The sequence below is a fragment of the Oncorhynchus nerka genome, linkage group LG8 (assembly GCF_034236695.1).
Source record: "Oncorhynchus nerka isolate Pitt River linkage group LG8, Oner_Uvic_2.0, whole genome shotgun sequence".
Taxonomy (NCBI): Eukaryota; Metazoa; Chordata; class Actinopteri; order Salmoniformes; family Salmonidae; genus Oncorhynchus; species Oncorhynchus nerka.
In genome coordinates, this window is record NC_088403.1 from 70267224 (window position 1) to 70284222 (window position 16999).

The 16999-nt window shown below is 40.8% G+C and overlaps 1 protein-coding gene across 1 annotated transcript in view; it reads left to right on the forward strand.

Moving 5' to 3' along the window:
* cnga1b (cyclic nucleotide gated channel subunit alpha 1b) overlaps window positions 1-16999 on the forward strand; it is a 119279-nt gene that overhangs the window by 71393 nt on the left and 30887 nt on the right. Inside the window, exons 5-6 of the mRNA XM_065022035.1 lie at window positions 16326-16448; window positions 16836-16940. Coding sequence (XP_064878107.1) covers window positions 16326-16448; window positions 16836-16940 — 228 coding nt within the window. The remainder of the gene's footprint in view (window positions 1-16325; window positions 16449-16835; window positions 16941-16999) is intronic.

Sequence of the window (16999 nt, forward strand, 5' to 3'; positions counted from 1 at the left end):
TGATCTCATAACAGAACCTCTAGTTTGCAAACTGATCTCATAACAGAACCTCTAGTTTACAGACTGATCTCATTACAGAACCTCTAGTTTCCAGACTGATCTCATAACAGAACCTCTAGTTTCCAGACTGATCTCATAACAGAACCTCTAGTTTCCAAACTGATCTCATAACAGAACCTCTAGTTTCCAGACTGATCTCATTACAGAACCTCTAGTTTCCAGACTGATCTCATAACAGAACCTCTAGTTTCCAGACTGATCTCATAACAGAACCTCTAGTTTCCTGACTGATCTCATAACAGAACCTCTAGTTTCCAAACTGATCTCATAACAGAACCTCTAGTTTCGAGACTGATCTCATTACAGAACCTCTAGTTTCCAGACTGATCTCATTACAGAACCTCTAGTTTCCAGACTGATCTCATAACAGAACCTCTAGTTTCCAGACTGATCTCATTACAGAACCTCTAGTTTCCAGACTGATCTCATAACATAACCTCTAGTTTCCAGACTGATCTCATAACAGAACCTCTAGTTTCCAGACTGATCTCACCTGTAGTTTCCAGACTGATCTCATTACAGAACCTCTAGTTTCCAGACTGATCTCATAACATAACCTCTAGTTTCCAGACTGATCTCATAACAGAACCTCTAGTTTCCAGACTGATCTCACCTGTAGTTTCCAGACAGATCTCATGACAGAACCTCTAGTTTCCAGACTGATCTCATTACAGAACCTCTAGTTTCCAGACTGATCTCATAACAGAACCTCTAGTGTCCAGACTGATCTCATAACAGAACCTCTAGTTTCCAGACTGATCTCATAACAGAGCCTCTAGTTTCCAGACTGATCTCATTACAGAACCTCTAGTTTCCAGACTGATCTCATAACAGAACCTCTAGTTTCCAGACTGATCTCATAACAGAACCTCTAGTTTCCAGACTGATCTCATAACAGAACCTCTAGTTTCCAATCTGATCTCATAACAGAACCTCTAGTTTCCAGACTGATCTCATTACAGAACCTCTAGTTTCCAGACTGATCTCATAACAGAACCTATAGTTTCCAGACTGATCTCACCTGTAGTTTCCAGACTGATCTCATTACAGAACCTCTAGTTTCCAGACTGATCTCATAACAGAACCTCTCGTTTCCAGACTGATCTCATAACAGAACCTCTAGTTTCCAGACGGATCTCATTACAGAACCTCTAGTTTCCAGACTGATCTCATAACAGAACCTCTAGTGTCCAGACAGATCTCATAACAGAACCTCTAGTTTCCAGACTGATCTCATTACAGAACCTCTAGTGTCCAGACAGATCTCATAACATAACCTCTAGTTTCCAGACTGATCTCATAACAGAACCTCTAGTTTCCAGACTGATCTCATTACAGAAGCTCTAGTTTCCAGACTGATCTCACCTGTAGTGTCCAGACAGATCTCATAACAGAACCTCTAGTTTCCAGACTGATCTCATTACAGAACCTCTAGTTTCCAGACTGATCTCACCTGTAGTTTCCAGACTGATCTCATTACAGAACCTCTAGTTTCCAGACTGGTCTCATAACAGAACCTCTAGTTTCCAGACTGATCTCATTACAGAACCTCTAGTTTCCAGACTGATCTCATAACAGAACCTCTAGTTTCCAGACTGATCTCATAACAGAACCTCTAGTTTCCAGACTGATCTCATAACAGAACCTCTAGTTTGCAAACTGATCTCATAACAGAACCTCTAGTTTACAGACTGATCTCATTACAGAACCTCTAGTTTCCAGACTGATCTCATAACAGAACCTCTAGTTTCCAGACTGATCTCATAACAGAACCTCTAGTTTCCAAACTGATCTCATAACAGAACCTCTAGTTTCCAGACTGATCTCATTACAGAACCTCTAGTTTCCAGACTGATCTCATAACAGAACCTCTAGTTTCCAGACTGATCTCATAACAGAACCTCTAGTTTCCAGACTGATCTCATAACAGAACCTCTAGTTTCCAAACTGATCTCATAACAGAACCTCTAGTTTCGAGACTGATCTCATTACAGAACCTCTAGTTTCCAGACTGATCTCATTACAGAACCTCTAGTTTCCAGACTGATCTCATAACAGAACCTCTAGTTTCCAGACTGATCTCATTACAGAACCTCTAGTTTCCAGACTGATCTCATAACAGAACCTCTAGTTTCCAGACTGATCTCATAACAGAACCTCTAGTTTCCAGACTGATCTCACCTGTAGTTTCCAGACTGATCTCATTACAGAACCTCTAGTTTCCAGACTGATCTCATAACATAACCTCTAGTTTCCAGACTGATCTCATAACAGAACCTCTAGTTTCCAGACTGATCTCACCTGTAGTTTCCAGACAGATCTCATGACAGAACCTCTAGTTTCCAGACTGATCTCATTACAGAACCTCTAGTTTCCAGACTGATCTCATAACAGAACCTCTAGTGTCCAGACTGATCTCATAACAGAACCTCTAGTTTCCAGACTGATCTCATAACAGAACCTCTAGTTTCCAGACTGATCTCATAACAGAACCTCTAGTTTCCAGACTGATCTCATAACAGAACCTCTAGTTTCCAGACTGATCTCATTACAGAACCTCTAGTTTCCAGACTGATCTCATAACAGAACCTCTAGTTTCCAGACTGATCTCATAACAGAACCTCTAGTTTCCAAACTGATCTCATAACAGAACCTCTAGTTTCCAGACTGATCTCATTACAGAACCTCTAGTTTCCAGACTGATCTCATAACAGAACCTCTAGTTTCCAGACTGATCTAATAACAGAACCTCTAGTTTCCAAACTGATCTCATAACAGAGCCTCTAGTTTCCAGACTGATCTCATTACAGAACCTCTAGTTTCCAGACTGATCTCATAACAGAACCTCTAGTTTCCAGACTGATCTCATAACAGAACCTCTAGTTTCCAGACTGATCTCATAACAGAACCTCTAGTTTCCAATCTGATCTCATAACAGAACCTCTAGTTTCCAGACTGATCTCATTACAGAACCTCTAGTTTCCAGACTGATCTCATAACAGAACCTATAGTTTCCAGACTGATCTCACCTGTAGTTTCCAGACTGATCTCATTACAGAACCTCTAGTTTCCAGACTGATCTCATAACAGAACCTCTCGTTTCCAGACTGATCTCATAACAGAACCTCTAGTTTCCAGACTGATCTCATTAGAGAACCTCTAGTTTCCAGACTGATCTCATAACAGAACCTCTAGTGTCCAGACAGATCTCATAACAGAACCTCTAGTTTCCAGACTGATCTCATTACAGAACCTCTAGTGTCCAGACAGATCTCATAACATAACCTCTAGTTTCCAGACTGATCTCATAACAGAACCTCTAGTTTCCAGACTGATCTCATTACAGAAGCTCTAGTTTCCAGACTGATCTCACCTGTAGTGTCCAGACAGATCTCATAACAGAACCTCTAGTTTCCAGACTGATCTCATTACAGAACCTCTAGTTTCCAGACTGATCTCACCTGTAGTTTCCAGACTGATCTCATTACAGAACCTCTAGTTTCCAGACTGGTCTCATAACAGAACCTCTAGTTTCCAGACTGATCTCATTACAGAACCTCTAGTTTCCAGACTGATCTCATAACAGAACCTCTAGTTTCCAGACTGATCTCATAACAGAACCTCTAGTTTCCAGACTGATCTCATTACAGAACCTCTAGTTTCCAGACTGATCTCATAACAGAACCTCTAGTTTCCAGACTGATCTCATAACAGAACCTCTAGTTTCCAAACTGATCTCATAACAGAACCTCTAGTTTCCAGACTGATCTCATTACAGAACCTCTAGTTTCCAGACTGATCTCATAACAGAACCTCTAGTTTCCAGACTGATCTCATAACAGAACCTCTAGTTTCCAAACTGATCTCATAACAGAACCTCTAGTTTCCAGACTGATCTCATTACAGAACCTCTAGTTTCCAGACTGATCTCATAACAGAACCTCTAGTTTCCAGACTGATCTCATAACAGAACCTCTAGTTTCCAAACTGATCTCATTACAGAACCTCTAGTTTCCAGACTGATCTCATAACATAACCTCTAGTTTCCAGACTGATCTCATAACAGAACCTCTAGTTTCCAGACTGATCTCACCTGATCTCAGACAGATCTCATGACAGAACCTCTAGTTTCCAGACTGATCTCATTACAGAACCTCTAGTTTCCAGACTGATCTCATAACAGAACCTCTAGTGTCCAGACTGATCTCATAACAGAACCTCTAGTTTCCAGACTGATCTCATAACAGAACCTCTAGTTTCCAGACTGATCTCATAACAGAACCTCTAGTTTCCAGACTGATCTCATAACAGAACCTCTAGTTTCCAGACTGATCTCATTACAGAACCTCTAGTTTCCAGACTGATCTCATAACAGAACCTCTAGTTTCCAGACTGATCTCATAACAGAACCTCTAGTTTCCAAACTGATCTCATAACAGAACCTCTAGTTTCCAGACTGATCTCATTACAGAACCTCTAGTTTCCAGACTGATCTCATAACAGAACCTCTAGTTTCCAGACTGATCTAATAACAGAACCTCTAGTTTCCAAACTGATCTCATAACAGAGCCTCTAGTTTCCAGACTGATCTCATTACAGAACCTCTAGTTTCCAGACTGATCTCATAACAGAACCTCTAGTTTCCAGACTGATCTCATAACAGAACCTCTAGTTTCCAGACTGATCTCATAACAGAACCTCTAGTTTCCAATCTGATCTCATAACAGAACCTCTAGTTTCCAGACTGATCTCATTACAGAACCTCTAGTTTCCAGACTGATCTCATAACAGAACCTATAGTTTCCAGACTGATCTCACCTGTAGTTTCCAGACTGATCTCATTACAGAACCTCTAGTTTCCAGACTGATCTCATAACAGAACCTCTCGTTTCCAGACTGATCTCATAACAGAACCTCTAGTTTCCAGACTGATCTCATTAGAGAACCTCTAGTTTCCAGACTGATCTCATAACAGAACCTCTAGTGTCCAGACAGATCTCATAACAGAACCTCTAGTTTCCAGACTGATCTCATTACAGAACCTCTAGTGTCCAGACAGATCTCATAACATAACCTCTAGTTTCCAGACTGATCTCATAACAGAACCTCTAGTTTCCAGACTGATCTCATTACAGAAGCTCTAGTTTCCAGACTGATCTCACCTGTAGTGTCCAGACAGATCTCATAACAGAACCTCTAGTTTCCAGACTGATCTCATTACAGAACCTCTAGTTTCCAGACTGATCTCACCTGTAGTTTCCAGACTGATCTCATTACAGAACCTCTAGTTTCCAGACTGGTCTCATAACAGAACCTCTAGTTTCCAGACTGATCTCATTACAGAACCTCTAGTTTCCAGACTGATCTCATAACAGAACCTCTAGTTTCCAGACTGATCTCATAACAGAACCTCTAGTTTCCAGACTGATCTCATTACAGAACCTCTAGTTTCCAGACTGATCTCATAACAGAACCTCTAGTTTCCAGACTGATCTCATAACAGAACCTCTAGTTTCCAAACTGATCTCATAACAGAACCTCTAGTTTCCAGACTGATCTCATTACAGAACCTCTAGTTTCCAGACTGATCTCATAACAGAACCTCTAGTTTCCAGACTGATCTCATAACAGAACCTCTAGTTTCCAAACTGATCTCATAACAGAACCTCTAGTTTCCAGACTGATCTCATTACAGAACCTCTAGTTTCCAGACTGATCTCATAACAGAACCTCTAGTTTCCAGACTGATCTCATAACAGAACCTCTAGTTTCCAAACTGATCTCATAACAGAACCTCTAGTTTCCAGACTGATCTCATTACAGAACCTCTAGTTTCCAGACTGATCTCATAACAGAACCTCTAGTTTCCAGACTGATCTCATAACAGAACCTCTAGTTTCCTGACTGATCTCATAACAGAACCTCTAGTTTCCAAACTGATCTCATAACAGAACCTCTAGTTTCGAGACTGATCTCATTACAGAACCTCTAGTTTCCAGACTGATCTCATTACAGAACCTCTAGTTTCCAGACTGATCTCATAACAGAACCTCTAGTTTCCAGACTGATCTCATTACAGAACCTCTAGTTTCCAGACTGATCTCACCTTTAGTGTCCAGACAGATCTCATAACAGAACCTCTAGTTTCCAGACTGATCTCATAACAGAACCTCTAGTTTCCAGACTGATCTCATAACAGAACCTCTAGTTTCCAGACTGATCTCATTACAGAACCTCTAGTTTCCAGACTGATCTCATAACATAACCTCTAGTTTCCAGACTGATCTCATAACAGAACCTCTAGTTTCCAGACTGAACTCACCTGTAGTTTCCAGACTGATCTCATTACAGAACCTCTAGTTTCCAGACTGATCTCATAACATAACCTCTAGTTTCCAGACTGATCTCATAACAGAACCTCTAGTTTCCAGACTGATCTCACCTGTAGTTTCCAGACAGATCTCATGACAGAACCTCTAGTTTCCAGACTGATCTCATTACAGAACCTCTAGTTTCCAGACTGATCTCATAACAGAACCTCTAGTGTCCAGACTGATCTCATAACAGAACCTCTAGTTTCCAGACTGATCTCATAACAGAACCTCTAGTTTCCAGACTGATCTCATAACAGAACCTCTAGTTTCCAGACTGATCTCATAACAGAACCTCTAGTTTCCAGACTGATCTCATTACAGAACCTCTAGTTTCCAGACTGATCTCATAACAGAACCTCTAGTTTCCAGACTGATCTCATAACAGAACCTCTAGTTTCCAAACTGATCTCATAACAGAACCTCTAGTTTCCAGACTGATCTCATTACAGAACCTCTAGTTTCCAGACTGATCTCATAACAGAACCTCTAGTTTCCAGACTGATCTCATAACAGAACCTCTAGTTTCCAGACTGATCTCACCTGTAGTTTCCAGACTGATCTCATTACAGAACCTCTAGTTTCCAGACTGATCTCATAACAGAACCTCTAGTTTCCAGACTTATCTCATAACAGAACCTCTAGTTTCCAGACAGATCTCACCTGTAGTTTCCAGACTGATCTCATAACAGAACCTCTAGTTTCCAGACTGATCTCATAACAGAACCTCTAGTTTCCAGACTGATCTAATAACAGAACCTCTAGTTTCCAAACTGATCTCATAACAGAACCTCTAGTTTCCAGACTGATCTCATTACAGAACCTCTAGTTTCCAGACTGATCTCATAACAGAACCTCTAGTTTCCAGACTGATCTCATAACAGAACCTCTAGTTTCCAGACTGATCTCATAACAGAACCTCTAGTTTCCAAACTGATCTCATTACAGAACCTCTAGTTTCCAGACTGATCTCATAACAGAACCTCTGGGTTTCCAGACTGATCTCATTACAGAACCTCTAGTTTCCAGACTGATCTCACCTGTAGTGTCCAGACAGATCTCATAACAGAACCTCTAGTTTCCAGACTGATCTCATTACAGAACCTCTAGTTTCCAGACTGATCTCACCTGTAGTTTCCAGACTGATCTCATTACAGAACCTCTAGTTTCCAGACTGATCTCATAACAGAACCTCTAGTTTCCAGACTGATCTCATTACAGAACCTCTAGTTTCCAGACTGATCTCATAACAGAACCTCTAGTTTCCAGACTGATCTCATAACATAACCTCTAGTTTCCAGACTGATCTCATAACAGAACCTCTAGTTTCCAAACTGATCTCATAACAGAACCTCTAGTTTCCAGACTGATCTCATTACAGAACCTCTAGTTTCCAGACTGATCTCATAACAGAACCTCTAGTTTCCAGACTGATCTCATAACAGAACCTCTAGTTTCCAGACTGATCTCATAACAGAACCTCTAGTTTCCAAACTGATCTCATAACAGAACCTCTAGTTTCCAGACTGATCTCATTACAGAACCTCTAGTTTCCAGACTGATCTCATAACAGAACCTCTAGTTTCCAGACTGATCTCAAAACAGAACCTCTAGTTTCCAAACTGATCTCATAACAGAACCTCTAGTTTCCAGACTGATCTCATTACAGAACCTCTAGTTTCCAGACTGATCTCATAACAGAACCTCTAGTTTCCAGACTGATCTCATAACAGAACCTCTAGTTTCCAGACTGATCTCATAACAGAACCTCTAGTTTCCAAACTGATCTCATAACAGAACCTCTAGTTTCCAGACTGATCTCATTACAGAACCTCTAGTTTCCAGACTGATCTCATAACATAACCTCTAGTTTCCAGACTGATCTCATAACAGAACCTCTAGTTTCCTGACTGATCTCACCTGTAGTTTCCAGACAGATCTCATGACAGAACCTCTAGTTTCCAGACTGATCTCATTACAGAACCTCTAGTTTCCAGACTGATCTCATAACAGAACCTCTAGTTTCCAGACTGATCTCATTACAGAACCTCTAGTTTCCAGACTGATCTCATAACAGAACCTCTAGTTTCCAAACTGATCTCATAACAGAACCTCTAGTTTCCAGACTGATCTCATTACAGAACCTCTAGTTTCCAGACTGATCTCATAACATAACCTCTAGTTTCCAGACTGATCTCATAACAGAACCTCTAGTTTCCTGACTGATCTCACCTGTAGTTTCCAGACAGATCTCATGACAGAACCTCTAGTTTCCAGACTGATCTCATTACAGAACCTCTAGTTTCCAGACTGATCTCATAACAGAACCTCTAGTTTCCAGACTGATCTCATTACAGAACCTCTAGTTTCCAGACTGATCTCATAACAGAACCTCTAGTTTCCAGACTGATCTCATAACAGAACCTCTAGTTTCCAGACTGATCTCATAACAGAACCTCTAGTTTCCAAACTGATCTCATAACAGAACCTCTAGTTTCCAGACTGATCTCATTACAGAACCTCTAGTTTCCAGACTGATCTCATAACAGAACCTCTAGTTTCCAGACTGATCTCATAACAGAACCTCTAGTTTCCAGACTGATCTCATAACAGAACCTCTAGTTTCCAAACTGATCTCATAACAGAACCTCTAGTTTCCAGACTGATCTCATTACAGAACCTCTAGTTTCCAGACTGATCTCATAACAGAACCTCTAGTTTCCAGACTGATCTCATTACAGAACCTCTAGTTTCCAGACTGATCTCACCTGTAGTTTCCAGACTGATCTCATTACAGAACCTCTAGTTTCCAGACTGATCTCATAACAGAACCTCTAGTTTCCAGACTGATCTCATAACAGAACCTGTAGTTTCCAGACTGATCTCATAACAGAACCTCTAGTTTCCAGACTGATCTCATAACAGAACCTCTAGTTTCCAGACTGATCTCATAACAGAACCTCTAGTTTCCAGACTGATCTCATAACAGAACCTCTAGTTTCCAGACTGATCTCATAACAGAACCTCTAGTTTCCAAACTGATCTCATAACAGAACCTCTAGTTTCCAGACTGATCTCATTACAGAACCTCTAGTTTCCAGACTGATCTCATAACAGAACCTCTAGTTTCCAGACTGATCTCATTACAGAACCTCTAGTTTCCAGACTGATCTCACCTCTAGTTTCCAGACTGATCTCATTACAGAACCTCTAGTTTCCAGACTGATCTCATAACAGAACCTCTAGTTTCCAGACTGATCTCATTACAGAACCTCTAGTTTCCAGACTGATCTCACCTGTAGTTTCCAGACTGATCTCATTACAGAACCTCTAGTTTCCAGACTGATCTCATAACAGAACCTCTAGTTTCCAGACTGATCTCATAACAGAACCTCTAGTTTCCAAACTGATCTCATAACAGAACCTCTAGTTTCCAGACTGATCTCATTACAGAACCTCTAGTTTCCAGACTGATCTCATAACATAACCTCTAGTTTCCAGACTGATCTCATAACAGAACCTCTAGTTTCCTGACTGATCTCACCTGTAGTTTCCAGACAGATCTCATGACAGAACCTCTAGTTTCCAGACTGATCTCATTACAGAACCTCTAGTTTCCAGACTGATCTCATAACAGAACCTCTAGTTTCCAGACTGATCTCATTACAGAACCTCTAGTTTCCAGACTGATCTCATAACAGAACCTCTAGTTTCCAAACTGATCTCATAACAGAACCTCTAGTTTCCAGACTGATCTCATTACAGAACCTCTAGTTTCAGACTGATCTCATAACATAACCTCTAGTTTCCAGACTGATCTCATAACAGAACCTCTAGTTTCCTGACTGATCTCACCTGTAGTTTCCAGACAGATCTCATGACAGAACCTCTAGTTTCCAGACTGATCTCATTACAGAACCTCTAGTTTCCAGACTGATCTCATAACAGAACCTCTAGTTTCCAGACTGATCTCATTACAGAACCTCTAGTTTCCAGACTGATCTCATAACAGAACCTCTAGTTTCCAGACTGATCTCATAACAGAACCTCTAGTTTCCAGACTGATCTCATAACAGAACCTCTAGTTTCCAAACTGATCTCATAACAGAACCTCTAGTTTCCAGACTGATCTCATTACAGAACCTCTAGTTTCCAGACTGATCTCATAACAGAACCTCTAGTTTCCAGACTGATCTCATAACAGAACCTCTAGTTTCCAGACTGATCTCATAACAGAACCTCTAGTTTCCAAACTGATCTCATAACAGAACCTCTAGTTTCCAGACTGATCTCATTACAGAACCTCTAGTTTCCAGACTGATCTCATAACAGAACCTCTAGTTTCCAGACTGATCTCATTACAGAACCTCTAGTTTCCAGACTGATCTCACCTGTAGTTTCCAGACTGATCTCATTACAGAACCTCTAGTTTCCAGACTGATCTCATAACAGAACCTCTAGTTTCCAGACTGATCTCATAACAGAACCTCTAGTTTCCAGACTGATCTCACCTGTAGTTTCCAGACTGATCGCATAACAGAACCTCTAGTTTCCAGACTGATCTCATTACAGAACCTCTAGTTTCCAGACTGATCTCACCTGTAGTGTCCAGACAGATCTCATAACAGAACCTCTAGTTTCCAGACTGATCTCATAACAGAACCTCTAGTTTCCAGACTGATCTCATAACAGAACCTCTAGTTTCCAGACTGATCTCATTACAGAACCTCTAGTTTCCAGACTGATCTCATAACAGAACCTCTAGTTTCCAGACTGATCTCATAACAGAACCTCTAGTTTCCAGACTTATCTCATAACAGAACCTCTAGTTTCCAGACTGATCTCACCTGTAGTTTCCAGACTGATCTCATAACAGAACCTCTAGTTTCCAGACTGATCTCATAACAGAACCTCTAGTTTCCAGACTGATCTAATAACAGAACCTCTAGTTTCCAAACTGATCTCATAACAGAACCTCTAGTTTCCAGACTGATCTCATTACAGAAACTCTAGTTTCCAGACTGATCTCATAACAGAACCTCTAGTTTCCAGACTGATCTCATTACAGAACCTCTAGTTTCCAGACTGATCTCATAACAGAACCTCTAGTTTCCAGACTGATCTCATAACATAACCTCTAGTTTCCAGACTGATCTCATAACAGAACCTCTAGTTTCCAAACTGATCTCATAACAGAACCTCTAGTTTCCAGACTGATCTCATTACAGAACCTCTAGTTTCCAGACTGATCTCATAACAGAACCTCTAGTTTCCAGACTGATCTCATAACAGAACCTCTAGTTTCCAGACTGATCTCATAACAGAACCTCTAGTTTCCAAACTGATCTCATAACAGAACCTCTAGTTTCCAGACTGATCTCATTACAGAACCTCTAGTTTCCAGACTGATCTCATAACAGAACCTCTAGTTTCCAGACTGATCTCAAAACAGAACCTCTAGTTTCCAAACTGATCTCATAACAGAACCTCTAGTTTCCAGACTGATCTCATTACAGAACCTCTAGTTTCCAGACTGATCTCATAACAGAACCTCTAGTTTCCAGACTGATCTCATAACAGAACCTCTAGTTTCCAGACTGATCTCATAACAGAACCTCTAGTTTCCAAACTGATCTCATAACAGAACCTCTAGTTTCCAGACTGATCTCATTACAGAACCTCTAGTTTCCAGACTGATCTCATAACATAACCTCTAGTTTCCAGACTGATCTCATAACAGAACCTCTAGTTTCCTGACTGATCTCACCTGTAGTTTCCAGACAGATCTCATGACAGAACCTCTAGTTTCCAGACTGATCTCATTACAGAACCTCTAGTTTCCAGACTGATCTCATAACAGAACCTCTAGTTTCCAGACTGATCTCATTACAGAACCTCTAGTTTCCAGACTGATCTCATAACAGAACCTCTAGTTTCCAAACTGATCTCATAACAGAACCTCTAGTTTCCAGACTGATCTCATTACAGAACCTCTAGTTTCCAGACTGATCTCATAACATAACCTCTAGTTTCCAGACTGATCTCATAACAGAACCTCTAGTTTCCTGACTGATCTCACCTGTAGTTTCCAGACAGATCTCATGACAGAACCTCTAGTTTCCAGACTGATCTCATTACAGAACCTCTAGTTTCCAGACTGATCTCATAACAGAACCTCTAGTTTCCAGACTGATCTCATTACAGAACCTCTAGTTTCCAGACTGATCTCATAACAGAACCTCTAGTTTCCAGACTGATCTCATAACAGAACCTCTAGTTTCCAGACTGATCTCATAACAGAACCTCTAGTTTCCAAACTGATCTCATAACAGAACCTCTAGTTTCCAGACTGATCTCATTACAGAACCTCTAGTTTCCAGACTGATCTCATAACAGAACCTCTAGTTTCCAGACTGATCTCATAACAGAACCTCTAGTTTCCAGACTGATCTCATAACAGAACCTCTAGTTTCCAAACTGATCTCATAACAGAACCTCTAGTTTCCAGACTGATCTCATTACAGAACCTCTAGTTTCCAGACTGATCTCATAACAGAACCTCTAGTTTCCAGACTGATCTCATTACAGAACCTCTAGTTTCCAGACTGATCTCACCTGTAGTTTCCAGACTGATCTCATTACAGAACCTCTAGTTTCCAGACTGATCTCATAACAGAACCTCTAGTTTCCAGACTGATCTCATAACAGAACCTCTAGTTTCCAGACTGATCTCACCTGTAGTTTCCAGACTGATATAACAGAACCTCTAGTTTCCAGACTGATCTCATTACAGAACCTCTAGTTTCCAGACTGATCTCACCTGTAGTGTCCAGACAGATCTCATAACAGAACCTCTAGTTTCCAGACTGATCTCATAACAGAACCTCTAGTTTCCAGACTGATCTCATAACAGAACCTCTAGTTTCCAGACTGATCTCATTACAGAACCTCTAGTTTCCAGACTGATCTCATAACAGAACCTCTAGTTTCCAGACTGATCTCATAACAGAACCTCTAGTTTCCAGACTTATCTCATAACAGAACCTCTAGTTTCCAGACTGATCTCACCTGTAGTTTCCAGACTGATCTCATAACAGAACCTCTAGTTTCCAGACTGATCTCATAACAGAACCTCTAGTTTCCAGACTGATCTAATAACAGAACCTCTAGTTTCCAAACTGATCTCATAACAGAACCTCTAGTTTCCAGACTGATCTCATTACAGAAACTCTAGTTTCCAGACTGATCTCATAACAGAACCTCTAGTTTCCAGACTGATCTCATTACAGAACCTCTAGTTTCCAGACTGATCTCATAACAGAACCTCTAGTTTCCAGACTGATCTCATAACATAACCTCTAGTTTCCAGACTGATCTCATAACAGAACCTCTAGTTTCCAAACTGATCTCATAACAGAACCTCTAGTTTCCAGACTGATCTCATTACAGAACCTCTAGTTTCCAGACTGATCTCATAACAGAACCTCTAGTTTCCAGACTGATCTCATAACAGAACCTCTAGTTTCCAGACTGATCTCATAACAGAACCTCTAGTTTCCAAACTGATCTCATAACAGAACCTCTAGTTTCCAGACTGATCTCATTACAGAACCTCTAGTTTCCAGACTGATCTCATAACAGAACCTCTAGTTTCCAGACTGATCTCAAAACAGAACCTCTAGTTTCCAAACTGATCTCATAACAGAACCTCTAGTTTCCAGACTGATCTCATTACAGAACCTCTAGTTTCCAGACTGATCTCATAACAGAACCTCTAGTTTCCAGACTGATCTCATAACAGAACCTCTAGTTTCCAGACTGATCTCATAACAGAACCTCTAGTTTCCAAACTGATCTCATAACAGAACCTCTAGTTTCCAGACTGATCTCATTACAGAACCTCTAGTTTCCAGACTGATCTCATAACATAACCTCTAGTTTCCAGACTGATCTCATAACAGAACCTCTAGTTTCCTGACTGATCTCACCTGTAGTTTCCAGACAGATCTCATGACAGAACCTCTAGTTTCCAGACTGATCTCATTACAGAACCTCTAGTTTCCAGACTGATCTCATAACAGAACCTCTAGTTTCCAGACTGATCTCATTACAGAACCTCTAGTTTCCAGACTGATCTCATAACAGAACCTCTAGTTTCCAAACTGATCTCATAACAGAACCTCTAGTTTCCAGACTGATCTCATTACAGAACCTCTAGTTTCCAGACTGATCTCATAACATAACCTCTAGTTTCCAGACTGATCTCATAACAGAACCTCTAGTTTCCTGACTGATCTCACCTGTAGTTTCCAGACAGATCTCATGACAGAACCTCTAGTTTCCAGACTGATCTCATTACAGAACCTCTAGTTTCCAGACTGATCTCATAACAGAACCTCTAGTTTCCAGACTGATCTCATTACAGAACCTCTAGTTTCCAGACTGATCTCATAACAGAACCTCTAGTTTCCAGACTGATCTCATAACAGAACCTCTAGTTTCCAGACTGATCTCATAACAGAACCTCTAGTTTCCAAACTGATCTCATAACAGAACCTCTAGTTTCCAGACTGATCTCATTACAGAACCTCTAGTTTCCAGACTGATCTCATAACAGAACCTCTAGTTTCCAGACTGATCTCATAACAGAACCTCTAGTTTCCAGACTGATCTCATAACAGAACCTCTAGTTTCCAAACTGATCTCATAACAGAACCTCTAGTTTCCAGACTGATCTCATTACAGAACCTCTAGTTTCCAGACTGATCTCATAACAGAACCTCTAGTTTCCAGACTGATCTCATTACAGAACCTCTAGTTTCCAGACTGATCTCACCTGTAGTTTCCAGACTGATCTCATTACAGAACCTCTAGTTTCCAGACTGATCTCATAACAGAACCTCTAGTTTCCAGACTGATCTCATAACAGAACCTCTAGTTTCCAGACTGATCTCACCTGTAGTTTCCAGACTGATCGCATAACAGAACCTCTAGTTTCCAGACTGATCTCATTACAGAACCTCTAGTTTCCAGACTGATCTCACCTGTAGTGTCCAGACAGATCTCATAACAGAACCTCTAGTTTCCAGACTGATCTCATAACAGAACCTCTAGTTTCCAGACTGATCTCATAACAGAACCTCTAGTTTCCAGACTGATCTCATTACAGAACCTCTAGTTTCCAGACTGATCTCATAACAGAACCTCTAGTTTCCAGACTGATCTCATAACAGAACCTCTAGTTTCCAGACTTATCTCATAACAGAACCTCTAGTTTCCAGACTGATCTCACCTGTAGTTTCCAGACTGATCTCATAACAGAACCTCTAGTTTCCAGACTGATCTCATAACAGAACCTCTAGTTTCCAGACTGATCTAATAACAGAACCTCTAGTTTCCAAACTGATCTCATAACAGAACCTCTAGTTTCCAGACTGATCTCATTACAGAAACTCTAGTTTCCAGACTGATCTCATAACAGAACCTCTAGTTTCCAGACTGATCTCATAACAGAACCTCTAGTTTCCAGACTGATCTCATAACAGAACCTCTAGTTTCCAAACTGATCTCATAACAGAACCTCTAGTTTCCAGACTGATCTCATTACAGAACCTCTAGTTTCCAGACTGATCTCATAACAGAACCTCTAGTTTCCAGACTGATCTCACCTGTAGTTTCCAGACTGATCTCATAACAGAACCTCTAGTTTCCAGACTGATCTCATAACAGAACCTCTAGTTTCCCAAATGGCACGCTACTCCCTTTATAGTGCACTATAAAGGGATCTATAGGGGTAGTGCACTACTTTAGACTAGGGCCCATAGCTTAGCACACTATATAGGTCCAAATTGTGCCTCATCCTGTGACATCCACTCATCCTCCATTTTTATCAAGGAAAGAAAAGCAGGAGAAAAGGGAGAGAAAGGAACAGAAGAAGAAGGAGAAAGAGGAGAAGGAGTTGAAGGAGAAAGAGGAGAAGGAGAAGAAGGAGAAAGAGGAGAAGGCCAAAGCTGAAGCGTAAGTGTCTTCGTAAAGCCCCAGCTGGGTTTTTATAAAGTTGCCATGCGGTACAAAATCAGAACCCAAAAGATCTGATTCCATGTGTTTACACATAGACACAGCAACCAAAATCAGATATGCCCAATACAAAGTAATTGGGGTGGCTGTGTAAACTAAGCTTTTTAAAATGGTATAACCCTTATACACCCTGTATGTGCTGTATAACCCCAGTCTCTCTCCCTCGGGCATAAAGAGAATGCCTTGTCTATTTTTCCCTGTGTTTGTGTGTGTGTGTTTGTGTGTGTGTGTGTGTGTGTGTGTGTGTGTGTGTGTGTGTGTGTGTGTGTGTGTGTGTGTGTGTGTGTGTGTGTGTGTGTGTGTGTGTGTGTGTGTGTGTGTTGCCAGGCCTAAAGAGATCACGGTGATAGACCCAGCAGGTAACATGTATTATAACTGGCTCCTTGTCATCACCATTCCTGTAATGTACAACTGGACCCTCATCATAGCCAGGTAACTAACACACTGATTGGCTAATTTGTTGATTGATTGGTTGGTTGATTGGGTGGTTG